General features: G+C 42.1%; 2 protein-coding genes across 4 annotated transcripts; both read left to right on the forward strand.

The window, feature by feature from the left end:
* Positions 1-5360: 5360 nt before the first annotated feature.
* On the forward strand, positions 5361-7238 carry LOC136423523 (somatostatin receptor type 2-like). Its single transcript, XM_066411714.1, has 2 exons — positions 5361-5577; positions 5809-7238. The coding sequence occupies exon 2, from the start codon at positions 5859-5861 to the stop codon at positions 6984-6986; it is 1128 nt and encodes a 375-aa protein (XP_066267811.1). The 5' UTR covers positions 5361-5577; positions 5809-5858; the 3' UTR covers positions 6987-7238.
* Positions 7239-11963: 4725 nt separating this feature from the next.
* On the forward strand, positions 11964-26156 carry LOC136423238 (protein white-like). 3 transcript variants are annotated; one of them, XM_066411343.1, is made up of 21 exons: positions 11965-12126; positions 12936-13219; positions 13452-13500; positions 13633-13711; positions 14199-14306; positions 14559-14630; positions 14826-14924; positions 16206-16372; positions 16811-16882; positions 17196-17298; positions 17717-17803; positions 18290-18318; positions 19427-19532; positions 20276-20407; positions 20642-20734; positions 21455-21512; positions 22082-22159; positions 22560-22665; positions 23412-23512; positions 23910-23980; positions 24462-26156. In XM_066411343.1, the coding sequence occupies exons 2-21, from the start codon at positions 12946-12948 to the stop codon at positions 24564-24566; spliced, it is 1989 nt and encodes a 662-aa protein (XP_066267440.1). In that variant the 5' UTR covers positions 11965-12126; positions 12936-12945; the 3' UTR covers positions 24567-26156. The 3 variants fall into 3 exon arrangements, with proteins under 3 accessions (XP_066267442.1, XP_066267440.1, XP_066267441.1); XM_066411345.1 differs by lacking the exon at positions 16811-16882 and having other exon boundaries at positions 11964-12126; XM_066411344.1 differs by lacking the exon at positions 11965-12126 and having other exon boundaries at positions 12579-13219.
* Positions 26157-26379: the final 223 nt, after the last annotated feature.

A 26379-nucleotide genomic window follows, 5' to 3' on the forward strand; every position in this document is an offset into this window, starting at 1 on the left:
AAGGTGAAGTGATCATGCGCAGTGAGGGTACTTAGACACCGTACTTCATCTGCTGCTCATTTTCGGCACTCCTAGCCTCTACAGCAGACTCCGTCCCTGGCCTTTTAATACTTTAGCCTGGAATCCAGTCCGCTTAAAATGGTAGCTGCCCCGCGGGCGGTACAAGTCTTGTTAGCTTAACCCTAGTCCTGCCACTATTGGAAGCGGACTAAAGTTAACAGGACTGGTAGTGGTAAAATTTCCTTTGGGCATATTAGCCCTAGAGGACCTAGAGCCAAGGAGCCGGCCTGTATAGACCTGGGAACAGTCTGGCTACCTAGGCTAGCATCACCTCGTCCTCAGATGACCCATGTTGATCTTTCGACATTCTATCATTGGCAGGCTTTATAGAAAACATCCTGCATTCACGACAACGTTACGTCACTGCCGAAATCTCTCCCGTACTACTCCCAAAGCCTACAATGATCTACACTGCTAGGCTGGCGTGCTGTCACCAATGCCTACAATGCGAGGCTAACTGAGGTCAAAGCTTCAAGTTGCTGTGCCATTGTGTTTTTCTGTGTAGCACTCAGCTGAAGGCAGGTATGGTAGATGTAAACATACGGGGGCGGTGTTAGCACTCACGAGCGCCGCACAGTGCCACGCCCACTTTTAGACGCAACTTTCGGGTAACCCTTGATGTAAACATCATAGATTTATCGTGTTCACTGGTGACGCATGAAGGATCAAGTAGCATAAATCACCTGTCACACACTCAGGACCTTCCCACGACTTTGCTCCCGCCCGACCATTCCCCAACCAAGGTTGGCACTGAGTTGGGAGTAGCCTGGAAACCATTCTATTCCAGCTCCAGTTTGCTCGCTGAAGTATTCTGTAAGCTTGTCTACCATCCTTGACCCACCGTCCAGATATTTTGACATTTTTAAAACATTCGGCTGGCGCAGCCGAACACCAGCCGACTCAGCCGAACGCCAGCCGACCTAGCTCCCGAATCACTCCTAACCATGGTAGGGAGAGGGTCGCCGGGAAGCCATGGTCGGCTATGTGTAACGGGGGCTTTACAGACATGTGTATCATTTCTTATTGCTGGCCGAGAGAGAGCCAGCAATAATTGAAAGTAATAAGAAAACGGTAACTTGAAAAAGATAACAACCACAGGGAGTTTGCAACGGACGCTACTGTCCTGTATGACATCCTTCGTCGACGAAGGCGACATCCGCCAGGAGCGGATAGAATCCAGGCAAGCGATTGTGTGCTTTTCCCGTGACTTGGTCAAGAGACGTCGCGTGAGAAACCTTCATTTGTCGTCTTCTCTGATATTACCCAATTTGCAGCTTATTAAGCCCATCCAGCCGGAGAAACACGGTATCCGATACTTGATCTTTCAAGACCTCCTTGATCTTTTATCTGACAGATATATTAAAGCCTTTCCTGATCTCGTTTTTATACTTTAAGGCAGAGTTTCACAACAGGAAACCAGAAGGGAAACAATGAGATTCTTATACAGATCCATGGGTACTGATAACCGTCAAAAACGTTTATCGTTTTCTTCATACATCGTACATAGCCTGAAAGCCAGACTGTTCCCACGGGCTACCCAGGACGGTTCTACGGCTTCAGGGCCAACATGGCCCAAGGAAATTTTTCCTTGTCCCTCAAGGCTTTCCTCAACGGGGCCCACTTGGCCACAATTGCTCATATATGTCTATTTTGCAGTGGGGCGTTTCCCCGCTGATCATTGAAAATGGTTTACCCCGGCTCCGGCTCCAACATTAAACGGCTGATCAGAAACGGATGTTTTCTCCGGCTCCAAGGTCATCCCAGTCCATGTGAAAATCCTTTTTTTTTCAGTGCGCATGCTTGTGTGACGTCAGTTTAATGTCAAAGGTCAGGGTCTGCACGTAGAAGGTCAAGGGCATGTTGATAGACGAATCAGAGACGTTGAACCTTATCCAAATTTAAATCTGCCCAATACCTGATTCCGTACACTTTTCTGTCGACATGTGACATCTTACATCTTGTTAATTTGTCAAAATGTACATATGCACTGCATGGAGGGGTCCCGAGTCCCGACAAAGCTTTACGCTAAATTCAGGAGGACGCCAGCTACACTATACGCACGTCTTACCCCCATCTACTGTAGAATTACATGAAACTACAATGTAAAAGTGGAAATGTTCACAGTGATTTAATTTCGCGGTAGGAAGAAAATTGAGCCGTTTAAGTTCTTGGCTGACACCGCCATGCATGGGAAATGTTGGCGGTGGTTTCAAATTCATGGAGAGGTCACCGCGAAAACCGCGAACATAAAACCACCGTGAACATTTCCACTTTTACACTGCTTTTCCAACAAATTACGAAAAATCCTCTCCTCGATTCACAAAAAAAGGGCATGCTGCCCATACTACTAGTAACCCTTCAGACTCCCTGGCTGGTCTCCAAGACCACCGAGTCCGCACTAACCAACGTGAGTCGTGACCTCGGCGCCATGACCTTTTACACTCCTTTGTTCTTAATCTCAGCCGGAAGCTATATACAAACCGCAACTAACCGCAACTATAAAAGCAATTATGTTGGCCTTCCAATCACATCCGGCAGACGGAGGCACACTACGCGGGCAATAGGTGGAGGTCATCGTCCTGTTAACCACCTGGGGTCACCGGTCCATGCGGCTGTTCTCTGGAAGGTCACGGGCTAATAGTCTACTTAGCAGGCTTTACGAGTTGGGCGTTTTTTCTGATGGTATATCAGTTCTCTTGTACTCGGTTCTATTGGTCTAGATGATTTGTTGTGGCCTCATTTAGCAGGCGGGCGTTTTTTTTCATATGGCATATCAGTTCTGTCCCTGTGGTGTAGTGGTCTGCGCTTCTGTCTCTCACCACATCTGGTTCAAATTACTTGGACCAGAAGGACTGGGGTTCAAGCCCCAGGTAGGACACCTCTGGACAAGAAGCGCATACCAAAGACTTTATAAAAATTGTACATACTTCTGAAACAGTATGGAAGTTAAACACACTTCACTGCCAGTGGACTAGCCCCCTGCTACAGTGATTGCACCACAGTGTGGCCCAGGGCTATGAAACGGAGATGGGCACCGCCCTATACATCAATAATGGTGTGGGAGGATTTTAACTTTTAACTAATATCAGTTCTATTGCACTGGGTTTCTATTGCCACTCGGTTTTCTTGCAGCCGGACACAACAAACCGAGTGCAATAGAACTGGTACGCCATCAGAAAGAAAAATAGAGCCTGCTACGGAGACTAGCCTGTATTTACACAAGCTCTCGGCCTGAGGTTACTAACCCCCATGGCGGTTACAGGACCGGCTGGCCACTAGGAGCGCGATTCGTCAGGCTACTACGGAGGCTACGGCCTACTTAGCCCGACTAAATCGCGCTCCTAGCGGCCCGCTCCGGTTGGATCCAAACAGTCCAGACAGCGAGACATTATGTAGCTATAGGTCATATATAGATATATATTGGTTTCATAAGATGGACCGGTGGGTTAGTTACTTCTGTGCTTCTGCCTCCTGATAAGTACAATAACATACATTTGGTAGAATGCCATTAACGGCCATTAACGTATCACGCTGCTCATAGATCAACCTTGGGCTGTTTAGGGTTTGCTTCCGATTTCCAATAAAGCTGGTTATGAATCAGTCTGTGTGAGCCATTGTTTTCTCTCCACATTACATTTACATGCCCCAGCACACAACCCCGCAGCACATTCCCATACAAAACCGACTTTATTTAGTGCGAAGAATTAAAACACGGCCATTTCTCTAATGGCTGAATTGAACGGTTATCAAATAGGTATATGCTTGTGTCCATTTAGCCGTGTTGCGTAACTGGTTGCATTTGCAAGAACATATCAGCAACATCACATACACATGTTTTGGTCAAAATGTAAGGCACTGTTAGTCATACCAGGAAGAATTATCAGTGACTTGTATGAATAAATAAGTACAAACTCTTTTTGAATAGGTAAGTGATAATTGAAGAAAGCAATAAGCATCTCTTCACGAATGATGATACCGTGAGATTATTCTATGTCTAATGGCTTTAGTCTATAAAAAGTTTAAGTCTTGAAAATTACAGGAAATGTTTTCTATACTTTTGAGACCTTTGTTCATCTCGTCTCTTTCAATAATCATTCAATAGAATTACCCTTCCGGTCCCCTCACTGCATCCTCCTAACATTCTTCATTGCAACCTTGCCAACTGTCTGAATATATAGTATGTTTCATTAAACTGGACTAAAACTCTACTGGTAACTTTCAATTCAATTTGAGACGGTTTGTTGATGACAGCGATTTCCGTCAGTCTCTAAACAACCTCCCACGGAACTGTCGACTTTGTCATTAACTCAGTTCCATGGGACTACTTACAGTTTACTCTAGTAAATCACTCAGTCAAACATTATCAGGGTCAAGCGAGGTTATCCGTCGGTATCTTAATGATCTCCTACAGAACTGTTGACATTGCCATTAACGTTACATGTAATTTCATCTAATGTATTACATCAATGATATGTATCAACGCAACCAATAGTTTACTTTAAACATAATCTTCAAACCAAACATTAGCAGGGTCATCCGAGGTTATGTGTTGAATAAGTTTCTAAAATGACTTCCTACAGAATAGTGCGACCACTTCTATAAAACTATATTCTATGAACTCAACCCATAGTTTACTCTAGGAAATCATTCGGCCAAATGTTAGGAGGGCCATGCGAGGTTAATAACCTCCCACAGAATTGTTGACAGTACATGCACCATTAGGTTCAGGAAATTACTGTAAATGCGGAAATGTTTGCGGGGGTTTAATTTCACGGTAGGGAGAAATGGAGCGAGTTCGCTGTTGACACAGTAGTAGCGCTACAGTCACACAACGGAACGGCTTTTCGCGGTAGTTTTAAGTTCGCGGTAAAGAGTTCACCGCCAAAAACCGCGAACATAAAACCACCGCGAACATTTCTGAATTTGCAGTATATTGCATTATATTATGCAATACTCATTCATGAATGCAAGTTATTTTGCGACCAATTTTAAAGATCAGACGAGGAGGTCGATGATACAAAAAGACCTATTGCCATTAGACCCATGAAGGTGTAATGTATAAGCGAAACAAATACAATGGAACAATGCTTAACTCTAAAGCATTCAGCCAAACATTACCGGGGTCAATAGAGGGTATGTTTACCATGACTCAGATCGCTTGTCTTTGATCATTGGCTATTACGTTAATGTGTGTATACATCTTTCGAGGTCAGCAACACTCCCGCCTACAGTCAACATCATCTCTTAAGGGTCGAATAGCAATGAACATGATTGTAATACGTAATAACCACATTACCGATATTTCCTTCCTCTCTGACGATCGCTATATATGGTTGTAATGACAATAGACTTTCCGCCGGAAATGACAGTTCACTAATACCTAGTATGTATATAAAGTAGGGAAAACGCGATTCTATCTATGATCCCCAGCTGGCGATGTAGCTGGAGCAAAGAGCTGCTTGGCAATCAAACGATATTTTCCATCATCTTCAGCAGAAAAAAAAGCGAAATAGAAAGGTAAGTAAAGGTTAGTATGTCTGTGCTTTACAAATGGCTCGGCGGAATTTCTGGTAATATTCTAGTATATCGGCTTACAATGGATTTATGTCGTCTTATGCATACACTGGCTAGGTCCGGATCTTGTTGCTATATCTGCTTTATAAGAGATGGCAATATTCTGTAGAAAAAGATATGTCTGATTTTTAAGTACTAAAGCCCATTTAATATTGTCAATTTTTTTCCAAACAGGAACAACGATCGTAGAGATATACTGACCAGAAAAGACGATTGTCCATACAATGGATTGCTCAAACACCACAGCTTATATAACAGGCAACTCAACAACGTACGACAGTACAAATGTCTTCAACTGCACCAACACTACAAAAGGCTCATGGCCACAGATTTCTTCACCAACACACGAACAAGTGTTTGTTTGCATCGGACAGTTGGTGGCTGGTATAGGACTGCTTGCAAACCTTCTTGTGATCTACATCATCGCTAGATACCCGGCCATGCGAACCGTACCTAATGTGTTTGTACTGAACTTAGCGGCGGCGGACGCGCTGTACTGCTGCGCGGCGCCTTTTTACACCGTGTACGCTCTCAACATAGATGGCTGGATATTCGGAAGTGCGATGTGTAACGTCTACTTCATCATGGGGTACATCAGTGCGTTCTGTAGCGTCTGGTTCCTGACTTCTTTGAGCATCGAACGGTACAAGGCCGTGACAGACCCCATAGGACACTCGCAGAAGATCTCTCAGAAGAAAGCGTGGGTTGCCAGCGTCGTTGTTTGGTTCGTTGGTTTAGTTGCTGCGTCGCCGGGTCTGGTGTTTGTAAAAACCGACGTTGAAACTTATTACCTTGAGTCGGAGGATAAATTTCACCTCGTAACTAAGTGCAACGTCTTCGCCCCAGATGACATACCAGAAGAACTCTTTTACAAATTGCGTGGCGTGTACAGTTTTACAATAAGCTTCGCAGTGCCATTATGTATTATCATACCGCTGTATGTACTCATTTGGCGCAAACTGAAGGAAAAGAAACCGTGTGTTCTATCCAAACATGTGATCAGGTCAAGGAACAAAGTAACTAAGATGGTTGCTGCTGTTTCGACCTTCTTTGTTATTGCCCTGCTCCCATATCACACTTACTGGATACTTAAGTACTTCAAGTTGGTTGAAAACTTTCCTGACGGTCTGCATGACGTCTGTTTGGCACTGTACGTCGCAAATTCTGCCGTAAATCCATTCTTTTATGCGTTGTTGGGCGATAAGTTTAGACGGTATATCAGGATTTTACTTTGTCAATGGCGTCTATGTAAAAAATATGCCAGAAAGGAACGGCAGAGAGCGATAGAGTTAAAGATCCATTTTGGGTCTGACCCGTCAGAAATAGTACAGTCATGTAGTACACGGCTGTGAAATGCAAATTTACGCTTCAGTTTGTTTTGTACTTCGTGTACTATATTCATTTCTCAATTTATCAATATCGTCAACGTAAACTACACGTCTTGAGCATGTGGTACAATGTGTATAGTGCAGTATAATGTATAAAGTGCACATGAAATTATTTGTGTTGTTCAGGGTGTAAAAAAGTAAACGTAGAGACAGTTTGTGAGTGTAAGCTGATATTGCTGATATGTTTACTGCTAATAAACACGAAGAGTTAGTCGATTCTTATGGTCCAGTTATCCTCATTTGTAGGTAGAAAGAACCACGTATTTTATCTGGCGTTAGCTGCAGTTATTAACGTTTATGTGTGTACACTACACGTATGTAATGTTATAACGGTCGTTTGTATAAATGTAAAGCATTTCAAAGTCATAGAATAAATCGACTGCATCGCATACTGATGTTGTTACACGTAGTTGTGATAAGAATTTCCATCTATCATTGGATAACGTTCAGGGTTGTTCTAAGCCCTTATAAATATACATATACATGTATATATAAACACGGTGGAATCCGATTTGTTGCAGACGGGAGTAGGGATTATCTGTCTAATCCTACTATAGCTACTGGCTAACATGCGACCTAACACGTAACAAGCCAGGGCAAGAACTTGAACGGCCAAGAGAGAAGACAACATCTCGAAAAAGACGGACTTTTCTTTATTTTCGAATGTGTAAACAAGACCTTTACGACACGTGTAATTGTCCTCAGCCATTTGCCTACGTAACTCGGGAAGGGTTCATGTTGCTATGGGAATGAAATTGAGAGCTCGCAGACCTGTCGGTCGAGCTATTTTTGGCGACGCCTCAGGGGCGAGCCAAATTTTTACTATATTGTGTGCAGATTGCAAGAATTCTAGGAATTGTACAGGAATGTGAAAGTCCATGGGACGATAACTCAAGAATGCCTGGATGTATTGTCTTCATATTTTGTAGGTGGGTACATGTAGGTCTGTGGGAGACTTTGTAATGATTGGATTTTGGGCACCCTAGCGACTTTCTATGGTACTGCAGAGGAACTTTCACTTTTCAAATCTCGTCTTCTGAACATGCTATAGTCATGATTTTTAAGTGGTGGATAGCTCTTTGTTAGGAAAATATGTCCTGTAGATTTGGACCCCCTAGCGGCTTTTTTTGGAACTGCAGGAGCTGATTTTGACTCAAACTTTGAAAGAGAATAACGCAAGAAGGGGATGACGGATCATCATAATTTTTGGTGTGTTGATAGCTTAAGTGATGATTCACATAATCATATGCCAATTATGCAAATCAATATCTGATTTGCATAATTAATGAGGACAGTTGATAAATCAGCTGAATTCTATCATAGGACTCTCAAACACATGCCATATGCATAACTGAGAAAGAGATAAATATCGATAGATATCAATTATGTAAACTGATACTTAATTTGCATAATTAATGACAAAATACTATAAATCCATAGTGGTAAATGATCGGGATTTCATTTTTGCACCATTTGGAAGTTAAGTAAATGTAGCCACTATTAGACACAAATCTTGCGGGCCTCATTTACATAATTTATGAGGAAATGGTACGATATCTTTTTTGTGAAAACAAGATTTTCATACATTGGACAACTTGTGTTATTTTGGTAGAGAAGGTGATCGACTGATATGATTTTTGCCAGGTCTTTATTTGCATGTGGGCTAAAAACGAAAATGTTAACAGAGACCACCGTCGCCATGGCAACATCTTTTTATGTTGCCAATCTTGTTCTACTATCGGACGCTGGCGCAGTCTTTATGACCTCTTTCGGACCGAGCAATGTCTTGTAGCTGTCCCATTAGGTATTCCTCCGCGAGCTCACAGCTAAGTGTTTGCCTATCAAAGCCTGAAAAGACTCTTACTCCACTAAACCTAGAGCTGCATGACTGCTGACCAGGTCTGCTCTAGTGGACACCTCCGTGCCCGGAATCCTGTCCTCCCTTTGGACGCTGAGTCATTTTCTCAGGCAGACTGTGATATAAGGCGATTAGGGTTAATGTTAGCTTAGTGATGCTGATTGTCTGCAAACAGTGATGACTTGGCTGGAAGTGAGGTCAGTGGCCTTATTAGCGAGATGGTTAAGCTTTAGGGAGCTTTCCAAGGAAGGTTAGAAGGGATGTGCAGACCCTTTTTTGTAAAGCCAATGCGAGCTATTTTGATTTCCCTCGATTCGTAGGGAAAGCCGTCTTATTGACGTAATTCTTAGGGTGGAGACCAGATTTTGCGTATTAGCCTTCCCTAACTTAGCGCAATGCGTAGGTTTTTTTTAATGGATTCAGCGTAAAGCGTTATCAGGACCCCCATGCAGATCCTTATCTTAGTGAAGAGAGACCGAATGGAACACAGTGAAGACAGGAGGTGACTGATCAGGGTGGTCATCTGTTGAAGGCGAGGCACGTTCCCGGATGGGGAGAATATTCAGGATAGGAGGAAAACAGAAGGATTCAGCCTCGCCCCAGCCAGACCAACACAGCAACAAGGTACAGTGTTCAAACATATTCCACTGTTCTGCAGGGTTCGGATTGAGATTCACAAATGGTGTTAACAAGTTATCATTAGCACTACCATTCTAAATTCAGTAGTGCTTTGACGACAACGCACATGTAGTCATATTGGTAAGGTCTTAGCGTACGTATGACGTTTTATGTATCTTGTTCATTTTATTGTGGCTTTACGTCATAGCAGTGACGTTGGTTTGAAGTCACGTATAAGTATCCGTCATGTAAAGAATAACAGCTTTGTGCTGTACTGTTTCATCACTTGTATTCCATGTATGTATCTTTATCCTTGTAGGGCTTACAACGAGATCTGTACATGTACATCCTTGGCAAAGCGCGGCATCCGTCCAACGAGATTTCGTCACTTTTGGAAGAAAATTGAGACACTGACACTTTCATCATTGTATCTTGGTGTTACTTTCTGTCATAATTAAGAGCCCGTCAGAACATGGACGCGTTCAATTTGACAATCAATTCCTCAGATACCATAGATGATTTTTTTCCCAACATGTACGACGACAACAGATCTGAAACCTTGAACACCAGTTATACAGAATGGTTGCTGGATTCTACCTCCACTACTGTCCTAGTTTTTGTTTACATCAGTCAGCTGGTGGCCATTGTAGGATTCCTCGCTAACTTACTGGTCTTGTATATCATTATCAGGCATCCCGACATGCGGACAGCTCCCAATGTTTTCGTCCTCAATCTGGCTCTAGCGGACGCTTCGTACTGTTTCTCTATCGCGTTCGACACCGTCGCTCAGATACACGCAAGCGGATGGATATTTGGACAGAAGATGTGCGTTGCTGGCTACGTCATGAGCTACGGCAGTTCTTATTGTAGCGTGTTCTTTCTCACTGCGATCAGCTTCGAACGGTACAAGGCTATCACAGACCCGATCGCACAGCAGGGCGTCTGTGTGAAGAAAGCGTGGATCACGTGCGCTGCTGTGTGGTTTGCAGCTGTACTCTCCGTCACACCTGTTTTCTTAGACTCTAACTTCTTTGTCTACGTCCAAGCAAACCATTCAACTGGGGGAAACCTTACAAAAATATCCTGCAAATTTCTTCACCCTCCCGTTGTTTCGTCGACGTTGTACGGCAAACTGCGTGTTGTCTACAATTTTGCAGTCACGTACGTTGTTCCAACCTGCGTCATTGTCAACCTGTACATACCGATATGGCGAAAGCTTCGACAAACGCCGCCATCTACTCAATGTAAGCGAGCAGCCAAGTCAAGGAACAAGGTGACTAAGATGGTGGCCGCTGTTGTCAGCTTTTTCGTTGTTGCCTTGTCTCTTTGGCAGATCAATACGCTTCTCTTAGAGTTCAAGTTGGTGCAAAAAATTCCCGATGCTTTGTATGAACTTGGTCTGCTTCTATATGTCACGAACTCTGCCATAAACCCCGTGTTTTATGCCTTACTGGGAGAAAGGTTTGGCTCGTACGTACGGAAGACATTGTGCTGTCGGCAGGTTGTTAGAATGGACGGACGGTTGGCTCAAAACGCCCAGGTACCTTGAGACCGATAACACTCATAGATTGTCGGGAACATAAGAAACAACTGAATTGTGCGGTCAATATGCTAAGACATGTCCGAAAAGGCATCGAACATGCATTTTCAGTGATAGAATTAAGATATACATGTATGTATAGAGAGGTGCCCACTCCGTTTCTTTGGCCCTTGGGCCACACAGTTATGCAAGCACTACAAAAGGGGGCTAGTCCATTGGTAGCACTGTTTAGTCAACTGCCATACTCTTTCCCATAAGTGCTGAGTGATAGAATTAAGCCCATTTATTAGAATTATTCAACTTTCTCCTTCGATAGGCTAAACAACAAAAGAATAGATGACTACAAATGATATGAAGAATAGATATGGCAACCTGGTACATGTCTGCATGTCTGGGCAATCGGATCCAGAGACTTCCATGTGCATATATGATATAGTAGCATACAAGTACTGTACTTTCTATAGCTAATATTATCAAGGATACACGTGTCTGAATATATTACCTTCAATGCTACATATGTCCACAGAACTGTCGGTGATTATATATGATATACATGCATGCATACGTATATTCATATCAGTTACATTCGATGTTTGGCAACAAATTTTAAAGTTAAGCAGGTATAAAATAACGGAGAATGTAAAGTATTATTTGTTGGAAACTACTGGCAAAAGATAACATCAATTTCAGTACCGATTCACACTCTAGAGAACTTGTCACAAAAAACGACATCTAGCGTAATATACACTGAATACATGTTTTGTAGGAACTCGTGATGTGACATAAAACGTATACGCCAGTTGTTATCTCACAGCAATTTGTCAGCAAATAAGACCTTCTATAGCTTGAAACAATCTAAAAATCGCTCACACAATCCATTACAAAGAACGAAGCAAAAACAAAACACGTCTAATCGCTATCATAGGTCTGTTGTTGTTTAGAAGCATTCGCACCACAGCGCATGCGCTGTTTTATCATGTGCGTTCACACGCAATACACACATCAGAGGTTGGGCGCTGGTTCTCTCGACACAGGAGCAGGGTAGTTCCGTCTCTTCTACAAGAGACTACTGAGCGATAAAGAAGCAGGTAAGAACTTCCATTGCTTCCCATAAGAATCGAACATCCTTTGAGACACCTGTAGTACATGTATCTCTTTTATGCAACTGCGATGTGTGTACACTGCTCTATCCTAGGTGCCATGCAGGTTAGTTAGAGCCCTTGTCACATATTCAGGACCTTCCCACGGCTTTGCTTCCAACCACTCATCTTATTCTAGCTCATGTTCGCTCCTATCATGAATCCAAGAAGAATATGTCTCTCCCGACTTTGATTTTTCAAAATGCATAGTCGGATGGCGCAGACGACTTTTAAATACCATAGTTGGCAACCTCACCGACCAACTCCCAATCACAGATACTGTGCTCTAGGCTAGCTCTTGGCGAAATAACTAGGCTGGCACCCAGGCTCTTCAACTTTAGGCAGCATTACAGCAGTTGTAGCAAAGGTCTGCAGACCAAGTCTTGAACAATGAATTTCTTTACTAAGTCAGAAATGAAATTAATTCTAGTCAACTTTCTGTTGGAAAACGAACGCTAAAACCACAATCTGATCGGTTTTCCATAACCACCAATACAAAGAAATAGAACGTGGGAATTTGGCGATTAGATCTTTTATTTTTCTTACTTGTGTCAACAGCTATTGGTTAATTATGCAGTTTTTCATTTGTATGAGCCGCCCTTTATTGTTAAACGATGATGACAACACAATTTCCAAACGTTAACTGACGAAAAGAAAACTACAACTTTGTTACCCTCGCAAAAATGGCTATGGGATAGGTATATGAGCCCCCGGGCAAGGGCTTGCAAATAAATCTCATTAACTCGTTGTTTTCCTAGTGTTTGCGCCATGGGAACCAGATCCAGCGATGAGACTGCTCTCCTGATAGATCGGCATGAGAACAGATCTAGAACTGCTGGCTACAACAGCATCCCTGGTGCGGCCGCCAGTGCCGGCATGCTGACCGCTGCACGCATGCGCAGGAGATCCACCATCATCGTAGACAAGCGCCTTCAGCTGACGTGGGAAAACATACACGTGTACGTCGACTCTAAGGACAAGGGATGCTGCGGGGGAGGAAAGGACAAGACAACTCCAGCCACTACGCATATACTGAGAGGGGGTAAGTGAATGTCAAATGGTCTCACATCGACCCAGGTGTAAATGGGTACCCGACCTCGGTTTGGGAGGTAGGAGGCGGTGGCCATGGACAGAGAGGGATGGGCTCCGCCTTCCAAATCCACGACCAACATATTAAAAACCCACTGCCTCTACACTCTACAGTCTCAAAAAGGCACACACAGCACCTTATGGTGTGTCATTAATGATGTTTTATTTGTTTTTTCATAATCTAGTGAGCGGTATTGCAAAATCCGGAAGTCTACTCGCCATTATGGGGTCAAGGTGAGAAATGTTTGTCCTCCTGTGGTATGCGCGTGCACCATAATTTGTGCAACTTTATATGTAGAAAGTCTGTACATGAATAACTATCGCCTTTGAATCAACGATCCTACATTTCTGTCCTCCACACGGCAGTGGTGCAGGGAAAACCACTCTGCTGAATACCCTGACTCAGCGGAACTGCAGCCAGTTCGACATAGAGGGGGCCGTCAAGGTATGATGTCGAGTATTCATCTTCTGCTCCAATTCAAAATTTGCTCTACGTTGCATTTATATTAAAGCAATAATGCTGCGGACGGAAAAAACGTCTATTTTTTACTCAGGCCCCCCGACAGTGGTATTGTTGGTGTGTGTGTGTGTGTGTGTGTGTGTGTGTGTGTGTGTGTGTGTGTGTGTGTGTGTGTGTGTGTGTGTGTTTGCACTTATAACTCCAAGTTTGTATGTGGGTAGTTATTGAGGTATCAAAGAAACATGGCGATTTTCAGGTACTGCAGTATTACAGATGGACCCCCCACTTCCTGAAAGTAGTGTGGTATAGTCCTTTGCTACAAATGTAGATCAATGACTTCAACTTGCAATTGGGACATCGGGTGGCCTGGGACTTGTTGAGCATCAATTTTCATAAGGTTAGGGCTATGGCATGGAGAGATTCAAATATTTCACGGAGGTATGAGATATGCGATTTTTTATTGGTATCGCAGGTAAATGGGCAACCCTGGAATCGAAACATCAGCAGTATGTCGGCTTACATTCAGCAGAACGACCTCTTCGTCGAGATCCTGACGGTCCGGGAACACCTCATATTCCAGGTACTTTTAGCTAAACAAACAAACAAACAAAAAAATAAATAAATAAACGAATTAACAAACAAATGGAGTCGACTATGAAGGTGTGACAGGACCAGGTACATCATACTATGGATGACTGATCGTGAAGTAGGGACAGAATTACTCAAATAGACTATAGTAGAAGTGATTTTATGACCGGGACTACATGTATATTGTACTAAACCCTGCGTAATTCTTGTGGCATACACTCATCATTGTCGTCCCTTTCCCCAGGCGTCCCTGCGTATGGACAAGCACATCACAAGGGAGAACCGAATGGAGCTTGTGGAAGAAGTCATCAACGAGGTAAATTGCACTCATACATGCGTTCTTCAAAGTTACCACGTGTATTGTGACGCAAATTACGTAAATACTCCGTGGATTTAAAGTATCTATGAATCTATATCTATATTGCGAGCCTTTTGTCTGATATTTGCTTGAAGGTATGAAAGCCATTTGTATTAATGGGTATCTTTTTCTAATCTGCTATTTCTATTTCAGATGGGCCTCTCTAAGTGTGCGGACACCAGGATCGGGACGCCCGGGAGAACCACCGGGATCTCAGGAGGGGAGAGGAAGAGACTGGCCTTTGCTTCTGAGGTGATGACGAATATAACAAGCATATTTCAACCTGCACCCCCTCTGGTTGTTTGTAGATGACATCCAATTGTCTTCTTCTCGCAAAGACAGTCCTGTTTAGTCTTCTGATCTTTTTCAGTGTAAATGTCATCCCCCTTAACCCTATCTAGACCGGGCTTTTTTGAGACTTGGCTCATTCGCCCCCCCCCCTCATAACTTCCAAACGGTATGTTGTATCATTACCAAATTTGCAGGGAGTGATGTACACGTAAAGATTTATAATTTTTGTCATTTTTGTGACGTTATGACGTAATATGACGTAATTATGACGTCATCGATGTGATTTTATTGGCTAAATAGGGAATTCCCATAATATCTAAAGGTATTAGACAAAATAGTGCGAATTATTAATTTCAAGGTACGCCAAGACATTTGACTTCAGTGGTGACTACGTTGACGTAAAATTGACGTCGACGAATGACGTCATGTGTTGTTAGCGACCCCCTGGGATCCGCCATCTTGAATCGGCCATTTTGAAATTTTCGAAAATACATTTTTTCCACTTATGACCCCAAATAACAATCAAAATAGACTAAAAACATTAATCTGAATGTTTCTGGTTAAGAAAATGCCAGGTTGTGACGAATGTGAAGGTGAAAAAGCCTGTTTATACCGAAAGTAATATTCTTGTCCGCCATCTTGGATTTTGAGCGATGACGTCATCAAATTAGCAATATTTATGAATATTAAATTATGACAACTACATTAAATCACATATGATGTTAGACATGTAGGAAACTTGTGTGTTTGAGCAACAAAACAGTGGAAACACCTATTTTTAAATCGAAATTAGCTAGTGAAATTTGCATAAAATGCCTCTTCAGAAACCCGTTGCCATGGCAACACGAAAAATGATAAACTTATACTTTTATCATAATATTGTTGCCAACTAAATTTTGGGAAAAGTCACCAAGTTTGGTTGTCCTACCATACGTCGTTTGGCAGTTATGCGATGTCAAAGTTGGCGCGGGCACTTTTAGCCCCCCCCCCCGGTCTAGATAGGGTTAAAGAATCTTCGTGCGATAATTCTGATAGCAAAATCTGTATTATTTTTTTCGGCGTCCATGGTCACCATCATGGATTATGTCGCCATACATGCAGGCGCCATTTTTTTCCGGTTGGTTTTGACGTCAGTTCCGGTTTAATTTTGACGTCATATCTGCGCTGTATTACTTCCGGTAGGGTGATCTTTTAAGATTTCCTCATACTGAGTGGTGTACGATGGTTAATTATACGTTTCAGCTGCTGACCAACCCCTCATTGATGTTTTGTGACGAGCCGACGTCTGGGCTGGACTCATCCATGACTCACAACGTCGTAGCGTCACTCAAACAGCTGGCGGCAAAGGGCAGGACTGTTGTCTGCACCATCCACCAACCACCGTCCGAGGTCTTCGCCATGTTCGATCAGTAAGTTTGGTTGTTCGTTTGTTTATTCATTTGCACAACACGAAAATACATAATACATATTGATAAACGATGGATAAAAACAGGTGCAGGAGGAGGGAAAAGTAAGTAGCTTATACTAGGCCTTCCTCCTCTATACTATTTAAAATAGATTATGATCGATAGATAATATAGCAAAATAGCACATAGAATATGATAAGGATAGATCAAAGTTACATTATCATATTGCCAGGCTGTGTCAGTGTATGGACAAATCACAAGCCTACCTTCCTATTAGTTCCAAAGCAATAATAGGTTTAGGTTATAGGTTTGAGTTAATGATAAGCGTTTGCTAACTTGGTGGTCTACTGACCAGGCGTAATGTCATAACCCCGAAAGAAATACACGGAATTGATGTTTTTGGCATTCTAATGATTTCGTTGAATTGCACAACGCATGCAGGATTTTGCTACTTGCCGAGGGCCGTGTTGCTTATATGGGACCTTCGCAAAACGCCGTGGCCTTCTTCCACAGGTACCGTTATAATCTGTTTCAAGTTTGTTGGCGTAAAAATGAATTATGAATTACAATCAGCCATAAGTGTGCATAGGAAGAGTAGTAAGTATAGGATGTATGGTATATGATGAGAAATTCTTTTGATTTCTTCCGTGCTTTCAAGCATATAAAACATTATCTTAGAACGTTTGTATGAGTTACGATCGCCCATATATATTACAGACGATGAGCACTGCTTCTATAGTAACTCTTTTTAAACGTTGCTTTCCCTCACTTGTACAGAGAAATATAGCATGTAACTGATTCGTGTTTTTCTTCTTCAATTTTTAAGTGCTGGATACGACTGTCCAAAGAACTTTAACCCGGCTGACTTCTACATCTACACGCTGGCCATACAGCCCGGGTATGAAGAAGAGTGCAAGGCCAAAGTTAAGGTACAGTCCGACACACTAAGTATTAACAAGTATTTCTGCCGCCGACAAAATGATGGTCATAGCATATCCAGAACATAAGATATCAAAACTGAAGGTTCTCCCCAAGTACCTTAGAAAGTCGCTAGGGTGCATAAGATCGAACTTGTCCTTTGCTTTACCGACACCTACCTATATGTCCAATATCTTACAGATCCATCCACAATTTCTCGTGTAATGATTAAGAATGTCTCATGATAACCTTGTATAAATCATAAAAAACACATGGAAATGTCATTAAATGCAAACAAATATTCCGTGTGCTGCTTACTTTTACTTGCCAGGCTTTCAGATAGAGATCAATCCTTAGTTGATTATTCAGGCCGTAACGGACGGGAAATATGAATGTATAATTGTTCAAAAACTCTGTCCCTTCCACTAGGATATCTGTGACCGGTACCAGCAATCTGATCATTGCACTGCCATCAACAACCAGCTGCACCATGCAGATGGGCACATGGGGCTCGGGGTAAACGCTTGTTTTTTAAAATCATTTTTCACATAACCAGTATTGCCACTAGTTTCATGATCTAATGTAATTGTTACTAATTCACTTTGTACATGCTTTGTACTTTGTTGCCTGTGAAATTCATTTTATTTTCCTTATCTACCATTCGTTTAGATATATCCTGTGCATTTGGGCTCCCTTGTTAATCAGAGTACTAGTAGTTTGATTGAATGGACGACCCCATTCCAATCAAAGTGCCATATTGAAAGGTGTTCTCGCGAGAACACAACTCGGCGAGAGCGCGCGTGAACCTGCACGAAAACGAGGTCGCCTCTGATAATGATTGACAAGATCCATAGAGAGATGTACGTTAATATCAGTCAAGTTATTGTAATTTTTTGTGGACGATACTATAAATATGAAAAACTTGAGGGGCTAGCTACATACAGAGATTATAAGATCGATATTGGCGATTCATCTTATCATATTTAATCCTGATCTCATCAGCTATTGGAGAATCGCTCCGGAGGATCACCGTGAGTATCAGATGTTTTCGTTTTCATATTTCTAAAGTTTCAACAATTTCATGTATCTTTTCAAACAGAACATTGTTTCAAGTACAAGTGTCATTTTGAAATGTGTTCCCGAGAGCACAGTGCGGCGAGAACGCACGTTAGCTTGTACGAAAACGAGGTCGGCGGTGATACATTTTTGTATGCAATCTCCAGTATTCCATTGTGGACGTTTCATACTCCTTACACATTGCAAAGGTTGGAGATCAGCAATGCCAATTGGATCCGACGTCATTAGCTATGAATATATGACCTTAAACAGCAATATCACATTAAAGACCTGATGGACCTGATGTTGGATTACGCTTTTGACTTAATAATTATCTCCATGAAAAATGGAGATATTGTTTTGGGTGTGTCTGTGTGTCTGTTTGTTTGTTTGTCTGTTTGTCTGTTTGTCTGTTTGTGTTTCCGGACTACTGTAGTCAGCATAACTCAAGAACCTCTTGATGGATTGCGATGATATTTGGTATGTGGGCAGGTGTTGTGAAGCCGAAATTCAAGGTCGATTTTTGGCCCCCTGGTATGTGACCTTGGTACTGCAGCAGAAATTCCATTTTTGTATCTCTTGACTTGGACGTGCTATGGTATTAATTTTTTGGTGGCAGATAGCTTGTGGTGTAATGAAGACGTGGTGTTGGTTTGGGCCCCCTAGCAGCTTGTTTTGGTTCTGTACTGTATAGATACTTCAGTCAATGGGGTTTTCTCTATTTAACCTCCTTGATATAAGTAATATAGATTATCCTTGTTATGACTTCAATGATATAATGTTCGTATACATGTTCAATTTTGTCAAGTAACTTACTATTTATTTTCTGACGATTTACACGTTGTATCATATGTACTTGGGAAGCATCTAATGAAGTTGTGTGGGGTGCCTAGCTGGAATAGATAGATACATAAATGACAACGACTAACAGATTAGTATTTGATATGCTAAATAGCAGTTACTCAAGCGACTGGGTGTGATATTTCCAAAACCATATCCACTTGAGTAACTGTTATTCGGCGTATCGTATTACCTGGATGTCTAACCTTCATCGACATATTAGTATTTGGTCAAACGTTACAGATACAAAGCATCATGGTGGCAGCAGTTTGTAGCGTTGATGTGGCGATGCAGCGTGAATGCCATACGCCAACCCAAGATCTTCACTGCAAGATTAGTACAAGCACTTGTAAGTATTTCATACATTTCTTTTACATTTATCGTATACACTTCTACACAAAGTCATTTGATAATGGCAATTTTGTGTGCTGATAATGATAATGATGATACCATTTATTACGTTCATGTACAATTGGGCTATAAAGAGCAGGCATACAAAGTCAAAGGGAAAAAGTGAAAGTAAAGTGATAGGACTTATCTGAAACATTTGGACAATATCTATCTAAAACATTGCTTCTAAAACCACTCCTAACTGCATAGGTCGGCTTGTTGTCATCTCTTTGTTGATGTTGATTATATGCCCTGTTTAGAATAGAATGGTCAAAACGTATTAGAATAAAACATTTTTTATTCCTTCAGAACCTTGTAGTGCATGATGGTACACAGGGCAGCAAGGTTCCTGGCTGTTTCAGTAGTAGGGTACAGTTCTACAGAGAGGGGTTGCTAGCCCTTCCTCTTTGATGTGCTCGAGGTACATCCTCGAACACGGAACACCCATTTTACACCCCTTCCGAAAAAATCAGTGCAGCCCCAAACGAATTGCCCTTCCCAGGATTGAACCGGGGTCTCCCAGTTAGCAACTACTAGTAATTAGAACCAGGATCTCAACAGTCTGAGGCTGTTACCATTTGAGCTACAGGGACATCCCTGAACTCTTCATTACTAGTCATACGTCTTAAGTGAGGAGACTTTCCTGCATTTTTGAATATCCACACACTTGAAAGCTACACTAACAACCTACCGATCTTTCAGGTCATTTCTTTGTTGGTAGGCCTGGTATACCTGCAGACGGCTTACGACCAAAAAGGCATCCAAGACTTCAACGGCGTCCTTTTCGTCATGATCATACAAAACGCCATGCCCGCCATAAACGCAGTTGTGCAGGTGAGACTCTCCGTGAGAACAATTCTGACTAACTAGCAGTTCATCTCAGTTGGTAATTACATTAAATGCATGTCTGAACAAATGCATGCTTTAGATGCTGGATTGTCCTCTGTCGCTTGGATATTATTCCAAGCATTTCATTAGAAGGATCATTATTGTGTAAGATATAAGAATTGCGCTTTGACCAAAGATATAACTTCATCCGATCTGTATATTTCTGAACGTTTATGCCAGACGTTTCCGCTTGAGTTGGACATCTTCAAGCGAGAACATAGGAACGGGATGTACCGGACAGATGTCTACTTCATCTGCAAAGTTCTAGCTGAGGTGAGGTTTAAGTAGAGGGCAAGGCATACCGCTTGTTAATGGCAAGCAATGACCCTGGCGTGCGTACTGGTCTGCGATCCATCCTCCCCACTGAATTAGCGCTGGCCAACCATTAGCCAATCAGATGACTCCCCTCCTTTTTCTAAGGGAAAGTTACCGACCAATCACGTCGCCGCCTACATTCAAGAGGCAGTGTGATTGGCTGGTAACTTTCCCTCCAACAACAAGAGGATGAGAGTTTAATAGACCAATACCATAGCCCCAAAACGTCGAAATACAAAATAAAAACATAAAAATACAAAGATTTAACGGACATGCAGGCACTCTCTCATTGGTCGAACCGCTAATCGTGATGGACAGTAAGGATCGGCCTATTGGCCGACGGCTGACCAGTTCTAATGCAGCGAGAAGTACGGGTCGTAAGCTGAATCGATACTAAACGTTATAACTTGCTTTAAAATACATGTTTGTTGCTTGTTGTACAATTTCGTGAGTACCTTTTTATAAAGCATCCAAAATCATATTGCATGACAATTACATGATTATTAAGTACACATTCGCATGTGCAAAACATAAGTACACAGTGCAGACGGGGGAACAGGTCAACTACTGAATACATTTGTTATACGTTTTGACACTCAGTAGGTTTCATATCTTTAATCACTAAGTGTGCCGGTAAATTTCAAATCATGTATCCCCTCCCTCTACTGCCTCCCTCAGATGCCAATCTCCATCATCCTCCCGCTGATTTATACGTCTGTTGTCTACTGGATGGTGGGTAAGTGAAACGAGCTTCGTAAGCATTAGGTTGGATACTTGGATACTTTCTGACCTGCATTAGCTATGTAGTTGTGAGTATGTAGCTACTCTTCATGGAGTACATGTACAAATCAAACAAACACACATCTGACAGACTACATGAAATTGCTCTAGTTATTTACATACTGCATTAAAATTGACTAACTTGTACACATGTGCCTTTTCATCTCCTGCCTAAACTTGCTATTTGACTCGTTTGTATCCAATTTGGCAAGCTGTTTCACATAGATATGGATCTGTATATGAACGTCTTTTTATGGCAATAGTCTGTATGTATTCTTGCTGGCATGGCGTGTCTTGTAGTATACCGATTTGATTATATGGATGACCTCCTTTGAGTTGACTGTATGTCATGTATATGCAAATTGCAGCCTTTTTTACATTATCTATAAGATAAGATAAAACAAGAAATTAAAAAATATGTACATGTATTTCCCAGATTACATTAACGATCATCTATAATGTTACATGCCCCTCCCCCCCCTTTCCACTATTACTTTTATGTTATCTTTGTTCTCTGACTTGCAGGACTGTATCCCGGGTGGAAACAGTACCTGATCGCTGTCGGTGTTACGGTTCTCGCTGCAAACGTCTCTACCGCCTTCGGTAAATGGATCACTGCTGTACCACACGTATCCATGTTTCTCTAATCCTTTTGAAGAAAAATAGCTGGCATTCTAAGACACTATCATTATCTCCATCTCCATGACCTACAGAACTTGAGGTACTAGTATAGTTTTTACTCTGTGCGCTCATGTACGTTTCTGGGGGAATATCTCAAGAACCACTGGATGGACTGCGATGGTATTTGGTAGGTGTTGTGAACCCGACGGTCAAGGTCGATTTTTGGCCTCCTGGTGGGTGACCTTGGAACTGCAGTAGGGATTCCTGGTTTTGTATCTTTGGTCCTGGACGTTCGCATGTGCAATATGAAGCATTGTGGGTAATATGTAAAGTTATTTACCAACCTGATGAAACCACTCATACGTACGATGTCTGTTTTCAGGTTACGTCATTTCCGCTTCAACGTCCAGTCTACAGACGGCTGTAACTCTGGCAAACCTCCCGCTCGTCCCTCTCATTCTGTTCGGTGGTTTCTTCATAAACACGAAGTAAGCCGCAACAGTAGGCCAGTTCACATTGCCAAGTGTACATGTACATTGTGATGAAAGGTCAAAGTTCAAGGTTTCGAGATTAGACCACAATTCATCACGACTGTACATGCGCACTTTGAACTGGCGTATACCATTGTGGTGCCTTTTATCTTATACTTAGGTCCCATTGACACGTCAATATTTCTGCCGTCTATGTTGCTATGAACACAGTGTAGTTTCGGACAATGGAGTTCTTAGGAGCACAGCCAAAAGGATTTACCGGCCAACGGTTCGGCAGTTCTTCTGCTACCTTCCCCAGTCATGGCAACACTGACTTGTTCGGCTTTCCACCGCTAGGTGAAGCTGCAGTCACGCTGAAAAGTCTGGACATGCTAGGCAGTCTGCGTGCCTGCCTACCTGCTGTCCTGGCCAAAAACACTTTTTTATATAGAAGAAAGTTTATTGATTCGTTCAGTCATTCATCACTAAAATACATGGCAGCGTCCTCAGCAGAGGATGCTGAATTGCGTACTTAAGGCGTACATGTGTATTACATTTAACAAAATCTAACTTAAATTTAAACAGCTAGTACTATTCAAAATCTAAATCAAGACTAATATTATCCCAGCAAAGCAACTAGTACTGTACAAGATGAAATAGGGGTACTGTAAACAAGAAAAAGAAAACGTATTGTACGAGGAATTAGAAACCAAATACAAATTTTTGACGTTGATTAACTTGAGGTCACAACCCTCTGCATACAGGTCCGTTCCCGTGTATTTCATCTGGCTGGAATACATCTCGTGGTTCAAGTACGGGAACGAAGTGATGGCAGTTAACCAGTGGCGCGATGTCACAAACATCAGTAAGTTTGCACATTGTTGTTACCTCCGTGAAAACGGAGGTATTGTAATCAGTTGGTGTGTTTGTCTGTTTGTCTTGACGAGTCCGCAGTTATGAGGATATTTAAGATTGATTAAGACTACCAGGATGTAAGATGGAAATGGTGTAATAGGATACTTGGAGAATTGGAAGTCTGGTTTGGCTCTGGTTGTTGTAGACAAACAGGAAGTGATTACGTACGTGCGAGTGGTGCAACGTGGATGATTCGTCATGTTAAGTGATTTATGTTTTGAAGCCCGGGAAACATTAGAGACTCCTCTTAGATTTACATACAATACGCAACAGAGTTAATTAAGTATTTACCAAGCAAGGATAACGATATCTAAAACAAGTCAACATTGTCCATTGTTCTTTCTCAGCATGCTCTCCCTCTGATGGTGCTTGCGCTGGAACCGGTATGGACGTCCTCCGAAGTCTGAACTACAGTGAGGTAGGTTTAGTTAAACGTTTTGTTTGTTTGTGGTTACGGTCTCCTTCGATCGTACAGATCTTTACAGTGCCACATAAGGCAGCGTGTTTCCTTGCTGTGTCATTTACAGGGTATTTTCTACAGGGAGGGGTTGCTAGCCCTTCCTCTTTAACGTTCTTGAGGCACCTCCATGAACAGGGGACCTCCTTTTACGCCCCTTCCGAAAGACGATTGTAGCCCCAGCCGAAATGTTCTTCCTAGGATTGAATCGGGGGCAGTTAGCAAATAATTGGAGCCAGGAGCTCAACGTACTGTGAGGTTACTACAAGTTGAGCTATAGGGATATTCCGGTGGTTACCGTTTATCTGAGTATGTATCTGACTGGCCATGTTACCGTAAGTACCCTAATATGAACAATACGTTAGATTATAGCTGCACCAAAAATTGTCGTGCATATATCAACTGTATTTGTAACAACATCTAACTGTTGACTTTATTCTAGGACAACGTCATATTTGACATCGGTGCGATGGTGGGACTGATGATGGGGTTCCTTCTCCTGGCTTTCGTCTTGCTCCTCATCCGGTCGTACAAGTCCAAGTCGTAAAGTCATACCAAGTTGTGTTACTGTTAACGGTAGTGTTGCCTTGTCGCCAGTTAAGTCAAGTACAGGAATTGACATTAAATTTTACTCACTAATGTTACAATGATAACAAATTTAAGGCCTTAAGGAGGTTAGGCTAGTTTTGACATAGTACTAGTGCTATTTTATTTAACTTGATAGTCATGTGTATTTCTGAGATTCGGTGACAGTCGAAGAACCGTTCGATACAAGCGTCTTACCAAATTTCTCGCGAGCCAGTTTGTGGTTTCCCTGGTTGTTGTAAAGCAACAGCACATCATTGCGATCTAGTCACAAACTACAGCATTTACACATTGGCTAATGTTGATGCAATACTTTGCCACGGAATGCTCTAGACATGATATTATACGTAATAAGTTATTCACATTTCTTTGCTTACGTACAACAGATTTCAAGAGACTTGAATGCTACACGCAGATCTGAATATATATCTAAATGTGACATCTCTCACAATGCAAAAATAGATAAATACATAAAGGTGGTTTTATTGTCAGAAAAGGTATACTGAAACCACACGATCAGCTCCGCCGGATTGTAAAAGGATATTGTATTTTAACTTATGTTAACATTTACAGTTTAGTAAGTAGAATTTGAATAGAGTTTTCCTGTATTTCTATTTTGTAGTTAGTGGTTGACTGCACGAAAATTATATAATTACTGGAAGTTCTGTTTGAGAAAATAAAACTTTCCCTCTCTAGTCATCTAATCTTTTATTTACCTTTTTAATCTAATATCTACCTTACGTTCCATGTTTGTAAACATATATCAAGAACATGCTTGTATCTCACAATGGAAAGAGACCTTTCCAGATAAACGTCGCGTCCCTAATCCGTTTTGCCCGATACTTTTACCCACAAGTGTCTTTTATAGGATCAGCTGTTCTTCAAGGAGCGACAAGAAATGTAGAAACAGCGACCGCCATGACGCGGTCGCCATGGAAACCAGGTTGGGGCGACGCCCCGCCATGAGAAATACAAACATTTTTGCTCGCGGCTTGGCTTGGCTTTGTGACTTCACTTTTCACAGTCGTACCGTCCACTTGGCGGGGGTGAAGTGGAATCGAAAGTGTAGAGGGTGGGGGCGAGGTTATTCGCCAAGCAGATGTAAGGATCAGGCTCATTCTCAGTATTTTACGCCTATTTACATCGTTGAAAAGATACAATATTAGAAAAGAGTACTACATGTTGCAAGAACGGGCATTAATCTAACCTTCTGTTGTAGTAACCAATTGGGAATTGGATGCCAAACGGCTGCTTCAGAGTGCTAAAGGTGAAACACAGAGAATGAGCAGGATCCTTACATCTGCCTGGAGATTAGAGTTGGCTCAGGTGTTTTTTTTTCCTTAACGGGCATTGTGCAGGTCAGTATGCGTCATTTAGACCCCTTTCCACTAGATGGAGACCGTTGAGCAACCACAATTACTAGTACATTTGTATGACCTATGCCTTCATAGCTTATGACCTATGACTTCATAACTTGATTATGATCCATGATGTGAACGTGTAATTTCAAAGACAATAAGAAATTTGCAAAATACACTTCTTTATAATGAAATTCGTTTGATCTACTAACGATTTTTTTTTATTGCTCACTTGCCTCACAACGTTCGCCGCTTCAGTATCAAGGGGCCTTACGTCTTAAGATGGGTACGTGGGCCTGTTGTCTTAAAGACAGCAATTTTCTCAGAGCACTTCCACCTCGATGTATCAAGTCTACTTGCCATTTTCCCATCCTTTCTTACTTCCACACGACTCTATTGTCATTCAATACAAAATGA

The sequence above is a fragment of the Branchiostoma lanceolatum genome, chromosome 17 (assembly GCF_035083965.1).
Source record: "Branchiostoma lanceolatum isolate klBraLanc5 chromosome 17, klBraLanc5.hap2, whole genome shotgun sequence".
Classification (NCBI taxonomy): Eukaryota; Metazoa; Chordata; class Leptocardii; order Amphioxiformes; family Branchiostomatidae; genus Branchiostoma; species Branchiostoma lanceolatum.

Bases quoted from the DNA above. Each gene is read 5' to 3' on its own strand.
- LOC136423523 (XM_066411714.1), top strand. From the start codon at position 5,859: ATGGATTGCTCAAACACCACAGCTTATATAACAGGCAACTCAACAACG.
- LOC136423238 (XM_066411343.1), top strand. From the start codon at position 12,946: ATGGGAACCAGATCCAGCGATGAGACTGCTCTCCTGATAGATCGGCAT. The intron at 20,735-21,454 runs GTGAGGTTTAAG...TGCCTCCCTCAG, and splicing joins TCTGCAAAGTTCTAGCTGAG to ATGCCAATCTCCATCATCCT. The intron at 22,666-23,411 runs GTAAGCCGCAAC...CTCTGCATACAG, and splicing joins GGTTTCTTCATAAACACGAA to GTCCGTTCCCGTGTATTTCA.